Here is an 11,150-nt window from a genome sequence, read left to right as displayed (position 1 = left end):
AAAAAAAAAAGAACACACAGATTACAAAAACAAAAAACGTATGACATGGAAAATAGGCTGAAAACACAATCTTTGCTCACCTCAGATGAAGATCCAACCCGAAGAAGATGAACGATATCGTGGGTCTGAGTTGTTTCCCCTCCTTTGTCTTTCTCCCATGGAGATGGAGCAGAGCCGGAGCCGGAGCCGGAGCAGCACCAGAAGAAGCGACAGGAACAACAAACGGTTCCAAGAGAAGAAACTTCAGAATCGTTCCAACTGAATGGCGACCAGAGAACGCAGCACCGGTTCTCTCCCCTCCTCTGTCTCTCTCTGTGTGTGAATGAGAAGTCGATGGCGACCACAGAACGCAGCACCGGTTCTCTCCCCTCCTCTGTCTCTCTCTGTGTGTGAATGAGAAGTCGATGGGTGAGTCACGGATTCTTCTCCCTCGAGTCCTTCTCCCGCCGTGCTTCTCCCTCCATTCTATTTAAGCCCTAAATCTCCTGAAACCAGCAACAAGTCTCCCTCCTCTCGGAAATCCATAGTCCGAAGACTCCGAACAACTGAAATCACCATCGCCATTCTTTCCCCTTTCGGAAATACATGGACCGAACAGAAACTCAAGCCCTCAAGACGCGATCGGATCATCGGACTTTAAAGAATCGATTGTAGAAGACGATTAGAAACAAAATCGGAATTTTTTTCACCGATTGGAACATGAATCGAGTGCAATGCGTAGGGATACGAATTCTGGCGTACGGCTTCCACTGTTTTGGGTATTTCGGTAATACGCAAACTGGTTTTGGGTATATATGTTCAGTGAAACCCATCGTGGGTATTTCGGTAAAACCAAACCCAATACTGGGTAATCAGGTAATTTTCCCTTCGGATTTTCAACTATCCGTTTACTCTCTGACTTGTGTAATCCAGATATTCCTCCCCCCAATGAATATAATTTTCTCTTAATTCATCTTTCTAAGTTATTTTAACTCTTTTCCTCATTTCCTCATTCTCTAGAACCTATTTAAACTTCAAAAATCCTCAAAATCATTAATTGATTATTTAATCGGATAAGATAATTATTTTTTGGATAATTCGGATTTTATTTCAAATACCCTTTAATCGAATACGGATACCCCTAAACGAATACGAATGCGAATTCAAATTCAGATTTTGACTATCCATTTACATTCTTACTTGGATTGGATTATATGCCTATGTACACCCTCTTGTAGTCCTTGGATTTTTAGAGCTTTATTTTTTCAATTGATAAACTTTGTATGGGCATACATATTTTAGAAACCTTGAGTTTTATCCATCCACAAAATTTAGGCCCTATCACTACTTTAAAAATGAAATTGAATCGATCATAATTCATGATCCTAATTTGGAAATTTCAAAGTAACAGAATTTTAGGATTTTTTAGACCGAACTGTTGGGTTCATAGCAATAAAGTGTAACAAAAAAGTTTTGTGCATTAGAGGGTAATGAGATCATTTCATGTGAGAAAAATGTGAGATAGATACAGATATGCTATTGCACAAAACAGAGAATCTTTTCCCAATATTTATATAGGATGCTTAGGCCATTTTCTTGATATTGATGATCAATCTAACAGAACTTTAATAAGATCCAAACAAAAAGAATTAGTTCCCATTAAGACTTGAAAGAAGCTTTAGTGAAAGAAACAATTTTCTATTATAAAAAGTGGTCTATGGAGAAAGAGAGAAAAAGGAAAAGAGAGGTCACCTGTATAGGCTTTCTATGATCTTTTTTTTTTTTTTTTTTTTAGATTTCTATGATCTTCATAACTGAAGATAACTGTAAGGAACTGAACCTTATGAACCTAGACATGTCAATGTATATATCCAAATTCAGAATTGACAAATTCTCACAAGCGGAGAGAGAGACTCTCTCATCAAATGTACCTTCTCATACGTAGACACAATCATAAGCTACAAAAGAAAGTGAAATGAAGAGGGTTTCACTTTACTTACTAAGTTGGGATTCAAGGGAACACAAAGACAACCACATCAAGTATATAGGTGACCTTCATTACACATACTCAAGACACATATACCCACAAGAAAGAGAGAGAGGGCCACCATGAATGAAAGAGAACCATCTTTGATCTATTCCAGCCTTTTGAGAGAGAGAGAGAGAGAGAGGGGCCACCATGGATGAAAGAGAATCATCTTTGATCTGTTTCTGCATTTTGTGGATATGAGTGGTTTCATTTTGCTTTCTCTTTCTTTTTCTATGAAAAGGAGAGGGAAGCAACTATGTGGAAAAACTGTAGTTGTTCAATTAGCTCTTTGGCGTGGGCTGTTGCCCGTGGCTCAAGTCGCTTGAAGAGTTCCTCACTAAGCTCGTCCCCTATGTGTGCATCCACTAAGACCCCACAAACACTTCTACAACTATTGGCAAAGGCCCGGCCCACCTCGACCTCGTCATCTGGTCGGCTAACAATGAGAGGGCTTCCACCTCTGAAAACCTCTAGCTTGTTAATGGCAAAGGATCCATCGGCTTCCACTACCTCTTTGAAGTCTTGCAAGCTTGGCGCATACACTGGTATGTTGAAGCTGTCACGTTTCTCACTTTCTATCAGACCCTGCAAGACAATCCCAAAAATTCTTAGGCATCTGATTTATATTCCTAAAATGAACGGTCGAAAAGGGCAATGGTGTATGACCTTAGTGTGTATATATATATATATATATATATTATATGGTAGGTATATATGAGTATATGACTAGGGATGTCAACCAGTTTGTTTCTATCGGGCCTAATTGGTCCCCAACAAGCCCCCTCACCATTGTCGCATTGTTTAGTGATCCGGCTTTATATGTTAGTATAGGTATGGATATGTTTATATTTGATCGATCAATTATCAGTTTGCAGTCAGAGTCAAGTTAGTCGGGCTATAATTGGTCTATATACAAGCTAAGTGATCTAATTGAGTTGTAAACATGACATAAAAAAGCTGACCAAGCTATATATGGGCAGTCTGGGTCAGATGCCATTGAGCTACAACCAAGCATCTTGAACACCCAAATAATGATGGATCTAGGCCTACCAACAGGGTTTCAAGCTTTAAATGGTCGGTTCTAATCGGTGTGGGCCAAGATTTGACACCCCTACATATGACTGTGCCAATTATAATGGGACTAAAATCTCTCAAATGCGTCTTGTGCACTCAATACACATTCAATGACCAGGAATGTATGATCGAGTGCTACCAACAGCCGGATACGAGCTGGGCACATTGAGGAACTAGGGGGTCCATAATCATAATCAGGGCAATGATCACAAGGTGCAAAATGGTTGTTTGTTTGTGTTCAGTGGAATGATTGCATGTATTGTCGGCATATAGCATCCGGAGCACCATCATTTTTTCATCTTTGTTTCTTAGAGCTGTAGTAGTCAAAAATGGCAATGTGAAGTACGGACCCACCATTGACATTTGCCCAGCTGGCTCATGATTATTTGTCACCCTGAAGCAACGTCTAATCGTTTCTCCACTTTTGGTTAAAAACAAAGTCAGGGTCAACAGCCAATAAAGATGTTGACCCCTGATCAGAAACCGTCGAGAGGAAATCAGAATGTTCGGTGATATACCTCTTCAATAAGATCATTCCAGGCGTCCTGAAAGTGGGTCCCAAAAAGAAGACCAGCCCCACCTTGATCAGAAGGTTCTACAGATGTTCTTCCTAAGCAAACAAGAAACATGGACCCACCCTTCTTTATCTCATGTGAACGTGATCTTAGGAATCCTGCCAAGTCCTCTTGGAATTGCTTCTTGTAAGCATTGGCTGTGCTCTCACTTGCACCGTGGATAAATACCCTTCCCTTGTTATAAGCCGTTGATCTCTTATCCATCACGATCTCCGGCACCTGAAAACGCATTAAATATTCTTTAGTGGATTGACCTTTAGACCAATCAGAAGGAGAAAGAGAATCAGACGGCCAAGATGAAACCTGGGACAGCCAGTGCAAAGAGAAAGCAGAGTAGAAAACATCGATAGATTTAGCCGGAAATAAACGCCTATAGAAAGATCCCGGAACGCCGGCGGCGAAGTAGGAGCGATGGCCATCGGCGGCGAGGCACTCTTCCATGCTGGCACCGTTGATGAACAAAGGAGGGAGGAGCTGGAAGAGGGTGTTGAAGTCGTTAGAAGGGAGGTCGGAGAAGAAGGCAGAAAACTCCGGTGGATCGTAACCCATGGCCTCGTAACGTTTGGATATGTGTTTGATGATGGCGTCAATGATAGAGATGGTGTTGCCGCTGCATGAACAGCCGAGGTCTGCCACTGCAAATGGAGTCTCCGGCGACTCTAGTTGCACTCTATCGAGTGTACTTTCTAGCAGGTGAAGCATCGATCGAGCATGTTTTGCCTACATTTTCAATTTCCAAGCTATCATCATCATCAAGAATAAGAAGAAGACAGGACAGATTAATTAATTAGAAGCAAGGGATAGATGCAAAAGATGACCAACAAGTGGTATAGTAGCAGTTATTGTGGCCATTAAAGTTGGTTTAAAGTTTAGTCAAAGAAGTAAGTCATTAAAACATAAATATTATATATTATTATCATTAATTATAGAGGGAATGGGATGAGGTGAAATGAGATGAGATGATTAGGGTAATCTTTATTTTTGGTTAACAGATAATTAGGGTAATCACATACTTCAGAGATTGCACCAAAAACTTAAGGGAGGAGGAAAGAGGAGACCTACAAAAGACTAGGTTTGTTAAGGAAGGTAAGCCTAGCTATACAAAAAAGATTAAAACTATATCATGTGATATACTGTTGGATTACTCTCTCTCTCTCTCACACAGTGAGAAGTGATGGAGACATATTAATGACAAAATCAAGAACATGAAATCAGTAAGAACATATCTGTTAGTGTAAATTAAAGGAGGTGAGAAGAAATTGGGAAGCAAAGGACCAAACCTGAGCCTGAGAGTTATTGGCATAGCTAGTCTCTCCTTTGCCTCCCTTCATGCAAAGCATTTTCTCAAGCTTCCTTTCAGAAACAACAAGATTATCTCCTTGGAGAGCCATCACTCATTCACTCCTCTTGCTTGGTAGTGAGAAGGATCAATTGGGTTGTTTAGATTTGGGGTGGAAACTTGAGAATAGAGAGGAGAGCTTAAGAAGTGTTCCAGTACACATTGATATATAAAGAGGTAGTGTGAAGAGAACTTCAGTGCAGGGAAGAGGGTGTTTCCTTGTTTATATTTTAGATTTGAACACAAAAGATGAAATTCTTTGTCGATTCCTCTCTTTCTTCTTTCCTCGTCTTTCTTTATTGTTTGGAAAGAATGAAATAACATTATTATTATTATTAGATAAAGTGCAAAGATGACTTGGTAGGTACCATGCATCCACAACGTGCATACATGGCCATGGCATATTGCCATAGCAATGAGAAAGGAAAAGAGATCTTCAAAATACATGGAAAGAGAATTTTGAAATACAAGAATAGAGATCTTTACAATCCATGGAAATAGAATATTACAAAGCAACTACCACAGTTAATTATAACCTTCATCTTTCACAAGTGAGAAACCATATATCCATAATTCCACAAGGGAAACAGCATTAACAAAGAATTTTCTTTGGGTAAGGTGGAAATGAAGAATAAAGAAAGTAGAGTTGGAATAAATGTGGACAAAAGAGAAGACTTCTGTCAGTATCTTTTGCCTTGTTAATTTATGTTATTCCTTCTTTTCACTTGAGTTAATCAACTTTGAATTCCACTCACCCAAGGGTCCAGCTGTTCTAATGGAGCCCACTGATGGAGCCCATTTCACTTTGTCGGTGAAGAAGTTTACTGTCTGATTTTTCCGAAAGGGGGAGCATAATTTTTTTTTTTGAGGCAGTTTTTCTTCACTTACTGGTAAGGGGGGATCTCTTGATCGAGGGATTACTAAGAATATCGGGAAAAAATAACTGACTTCGGACTATAAGGGAAATGTAATTATGCATTAGATGAGTATATTTTTTCTTTGTCAATGTCAATATATATATATATATTTTTTTTTGGGGAAGGGGGTTGTGGTTCATCTTCACAACTCCTACACATATAGTTTAAAACAAAGGAGCATACTGAATTGGCCGGTTCAATAGTTCAACCAGATTTTTGCTCATACCGTGATTCAATTCAAATTGGTTTGTAGATGCTTGTTAGACCAATCTCACTAAGAGAACCATCCAAATCATTCGCTAAAGCATCTCCATGTATATGGAGAGAAAACAGATCCTCTCCACGTAGGAGGAGAGTAGTAGTTACTCTCCAAATACCCTCCAATACTGCCACCTAATCCTAAACATGTGCCATGACACAAAAGCTTTTATCAATTATGGACAGTGTTTTCACCACCAGTTTAACTGAGAAAAGCCCAAAAAAAAGAAAAGAAAAATAGATAACGGAGAAAAGCCCTTCCTTAATGCTTGATAAAAACTGAATTTCAATTAGCATCAAATCTCCTTAATCTCCAATCTATGATTTGATTATGTGTATTAAGTATAGTTATATCTATCATCCATGGTCCATGGATGATAGAAAAGAATTTATACTTTGCCTTTGTTTTTTGTAATTATCTCCATAATCTACCTAGCTTTTTCTAGTGAATGTGGGTGTGTAGGAAAATTACATGTCAGAATATTGAGAGGGCAAACCTAAGTGTCACCTTTGTATAAGAGAACTTTCAATATATCACTTGCATGGAATCATTATAGATCTGTAATAAAAGTTGTTAGAAAATTGGTGGGATGAGTTGTGTCACTTGACATTATCCTTAAGACCGTAGATGCCCCCTATGGTACAATTGGGAATAATGTAAATCGGCCTCCAAGATAAAACAGCCCAATGGTTCTCCCCCAGTAATCATGCACTCGACTACTGGACCCCTTCAAATGCTATAGGGTTATGCTAAGACTAAAAACAAATCACTCACTAAATTATCAAGTAAAATCCAACAAAACCCAAAAGAATCAAAATTAAAAACATACACTTGAATAACTCAAGGACTTGTTCCGTGTCTTGCAAATACTAAGGCTGCGTTTGATTGATAACGTTTCAGAAAACGTTTCAAGAGTTTTTTCATTCTATGGGAACAAAAAAACAGAATAAAGGTTTGGTGCATTTATGGTGTGTTTCTTTTTTTTTTTTTTTTTTTTTTTAACAAATTTTGGAACAAAAAGTGAAGAAAAAAAATGCTAGAAACAAGAATTGACGGAACGACAAAAAGTAATTCTATCGTTCCAGTTTCGTTAAAAAAAATGGCATTTTGAGATAGGAACTAAAATTTCCGTTTTTAACACAAAACGTCGTTTCTGGAATAGAAACATTACCAAACGCAGCCTAAATCTCCCTTCTATTTATAAAACATTTGAGAGAAAGAATTAAGGGAGTTTAAGAAGATGGTTTAAGAATATACTTTATTATAAGGAGATTTTAAAACTGTAAAAAAGCTGACACTACATAAATTTTTAGCAACTGAAGAGATAATGAAGTAATGAACCTTAAAGAAGAGAATAAAATGTCTCCAAAACTGACTTGACAAATAAATGATGAGGTATAAAATTTGTAAAAATTATTTTGTATTTAAATAACTATTTAAAGTTATTTTGAATCTTCATTTGTTTTAGGGAAATTTACCACGCCACCTCCTGGAGAATGCCACAATGATTAGACTATTCCCTCTATTTCACCAAATTATTCTCAGACCCCCTACCGTCAGTGACTGTTAAGGAATATACCTTATATACTGATGTCAGCAATTATATTTTAATTTAAATACCAAAATGCCCTTATTAAATATGAAATACTTAAAATACCCTTGTATTAAGTTACTAACCCATTCCAAGACCTAATTTATCGTTCTCCAAAATCATGGGATTTAGACCATTGACAATCTTTCAGAGTAGTGGCGGCGGTATTGATGATGGGCGGCAACCAGTAAGACCTTGTGGCGACCATTGCATTTCTTCTCTGCAGGTGGCAACTGCTATTGTTAGTTCCAGCCTCTCCTTCATATCCAGAAATACTAGAAGTCTAGAATCCTCTCTCTCTCTCTCTCTCTCTCTCTCTCTCTCTCTCTCTCTCTCTCATTATTTGGGATTCCACCGCTGATCTTTCGTGGCTTGATCCTCTCCTAAACCCTACTTTGAGTCTCCTCTTTTCCTTCATTTCTCTCAACTAAAAGCCCATCTTTCGCACTATTGTCACGCTTTCTAAAACATAGGAATAGATCGAATAGTTCCGAGAAAGCGTAGCTGATCGAGGTCGATCTCGATTCCTAGAACAAAACCCCCTTTTGGGAATGCAGAGACTTGAAGATGCAATCCATGGAACCATCGTTAGAAGATCGGCACCTGATTGGCTCTCATTTCTACCTGGATCTTCTTACTGGGTTCCTCGTCGGAGACGGCCTCATGAAATCCGTGACTTGGTTTGCAAGTTAGCGAATCCTTTGCCGAAGTAGGAATCGCTTTTTCTTTCAACTGTTCGTGGCTAGCCTTCGTTGGCCCTTTCTCGTTCTCTCCACCGACCTTCTTCCCCAAAGACCTCTCCTCATCATAGTAATCATCAACCGCATACTCCGCTCTTGCAGCGATTGAAGCTCTAAAATCCAACGGAACAGTCGAGAAATGAAAATCTTTAACACCCAAACCAAACCCAAACTTCGCCGGAAACTCAGAACACTAAGATGAACAAATTTCACCACTAAACACATAGTCTTTAATAGTTTCAGAAGCTATTGCAGATAGATCAAAACGAAATGACCCCAAAGAGATCAAAGCAATTCGAGTCTGCTTCGATGCCAAGGAAGCAATCGAAGCTGATTTCCTGAACAGGTGATTCATCTTGCTTAATGTTTCTGTAGCCTTGTAAACTCAAAAAAGTAACAGTAGACGCCCCCAAAACTAAAGAAACATGAGATTAATGGGAGCTTTCCAGGTAGATAAAACCCTATGACCCTTATGTTCAGTGTTGCTTGTAGGTTTGTTTTTTTCAATTGATTTGCGGGAGATTACTCTTTTTTTTTTTTTTCCTTTCTAGGTTGAAGCTGTTTTGGATTATTCCAAGATTGATTAATTGCAAATTCTCATACAGTTCTAACACAGTATGGGTTTTTTTATTTTCTTGCCGGTGATCTAAGATGGCAGCGATGGAAAGAGCATTTCTTGTCGGAGACGAAAGGAGATGTATTCACCGACGACGGAACTAGCTGCCGGAACTCACCCTTGGTCGCAGTATGGAGAGAAGGAGAAAAAGAGATAAGGAGAATGAAATGGTAGAATGGTTAGAGAGGTATTTTTGGGATAAAGTAAATGGGTTACTTATAAGTGTTTTACTCATAAGGGAAAAAACGTCATTTCATAGCATTCCTTAATAGTGACTAACGGTAGAGGGTCTAAGAATAATTTGATGAAACAGAGAGGGTGATCTTATCATTGTGACATTCTCCAGGGATGGCGTGGTAAATTTCCCTTTGTTTTAAATACCTGGTTTAAAACCAAGTGAGTGGTTCTCCACCCTTACAAGACAAAAGTTGGGTTGGTAATGATATGAGGAAGCTTAGTTTAGTTAAATTAATATGTTGTAATCTAGCTATGATTATAATTAGATTACAATATCAACCATAATAACGTTATTTGGCTCCACCCCACTTTTCTCCTTTTATTTGAGTTGACTAACTGTAAAATATGTATAAACTCTAGCATCTTAATCGATTATATATATATATATATATATATTAATCACACTACCTAATAGCTGATGGACTCACCATTGATATGAGAATAAAGATAATAAAAAGTTAGGGAGAGGTTCCCCACAATGCCACTATGGTGAAGAATATGCACAACATACCAATGGCATTCCTGAAAAGAAGTTACCATCAACATCACACCAAGGGGTGTCAATCTGTTGGGCCATGCCAATCTTGGTCGGACCTAGCAAGGTTTGACCACTTGGAAACCTTGCACCGTGGATGTTTGTTTAAGTAAACGAACCTAGCTTTGGGGGGCATGGTACAGTTTATAATCGGGTCGGTCGGTGTCGACCTTTAATTGGGCTACCTTAAATGGGCTTAAACAACTACGGACCTATTTAAGTCTAAATAGACTCAAACGGGCTCTAAATGTGCTTACCTTAAAATTCTTTTCTTAAGTGGGTCGAAAGCCCATAATTGTTTAGTTTGAACATTAAATCACTATAGTTTTATACAAAAAATAATCATAGTAGAAGGTAACTCAAATCTTTAATAAAGAAGAGAAATGATATAAGATTATGGTTGTTTTTTAATAAAGAGGGTCGGGCCTATAGTCAATCGGTTCGTTGGGCGCTCAAAGGGCTAGCTACCTGTACCGTGACCACCCATTTAGTAAACGCGTAGGGCTCAAGCCTGATACATTTGTTAATCAAGCCGGTTCAGGTCAGGCCATTAACGTGCCGAGCTTGATCGGGGCTACTGATGTGGGCTCAGAATTGACACCCCTAATCACACCCACATATTCAAGGTTCGAGAGAAGAATTAAGAGAAAAAAAAAAAGTGAGAGACATTGTACTTTGGCATTTCCTTACTAATACATCTTCTAATTTGGCTCCATATTGATATCTAGAATGCTCAATATATGATGATATCGAGATTCTGGCTCTCCAGCCTTGGTAGAGATTTTTTTTTATTATTATTAATAAAATTTATTAGAAGTTTGTGACATGATAACAAAAACATTGAAAACCTTATCCCAACTTAATAGAGTCAGCTACATAGAGATTTCAAGCGAGGACAACTAGACAAGCGTGAGGATCCATGCAAAAAGATTGACGAATTATAGTTAATTATAATAAGTGTCGACTATCAATCTGACGCACCACTACAGATCAGTCACATGCTTATAATGACAAACTATAACAAAATACCGATTGTCTATATAACGGGTCATGGCTAATTTGAATCAAGTTTCCTTTCACCTATGTGAATGAGGAATCCCCTACCCTCACCATAGCCATTGGTATGGAGAGAGTTTTTATTTCATCAATAAAAAAATAAAATATAAACAATGATGATCCAAGAGTCCAATCACATTGACACATCAAACTTAGTCTTAAGAAAGTTACATGGCCAAAAGTGTACGAATGAGATCAGAAAG

General features: G+C 38.3%; 2 protein-coding genes across 2 annotated transcripts in view; one reads left to right on the top strand and one right to left on the bottom strand.

Moving 5' to 3' along the window:
• LOC122093110 (protein PYRICULARIA ORYZAE RESISTANCE 21-like) overlaps positions 1 to 262 on the top strand; it is a 20,121-nt gene extending 19,859 nt beyond the window's left edge. The window contains exon 4 of the mRNA XM_042663357.1: positions 86 to 262. Coding sequence (XP_042519291.1) covers positions 86 to 262 — 177 coding nt within the window. The remainder of the gene's footprint in view (positions 1 to 85) is intronic.
• A 1,608-nt stretch (positions 263 to 1,870) lies between these two features.
• Positions 1,871 to 5,237, bottom strand: LOC122094202 (indole-3-acetate O-methyltransferase 1-like). Its single transcript, XM_042664930.1, has 4 exons — positions 4,938 to 5,237; positions 3,961 to 4,377; positions 3,601 to 3,876; positions 1,871 to 2,593 (listed from the first exon to the last, which is right to left on the bottom strand). Exons 1-4 carry the CDS (start codon positions 5,046 to 5,048, stop codon positions 2,240 to 2,242), a joined length of 1,158 nt encoding a protein of 385 aa, XP_042520864.1. The 5' UTR covers positions 5,049 to 5,237; the 3' UTR covers positions 1,871 to 2,239.
• Positions 5,238 to 11,150: the final 5,913 nt, after the last annotated feature.

The sequence above is a fragment of the Macadamia integrifolia genome, chromosome 11, assembly GCF_013358625.1.
Source record: "Macadamia integrifolia cultivar HAES 741 chromosome 11, SCU_Mint_v3, whole genome shotgun sequence".
NCBI classification, from domain to species: domain Eukaryota; kingdom Viridiplantae; phylum Streptophyta; class Magnoliopsida; order Proteales; family Proteaceae; genus Macadamia; species Macadamia integrifolia.
This window is presented reverse-complemented; position numbering and strand designations above follow the sequence as displayed.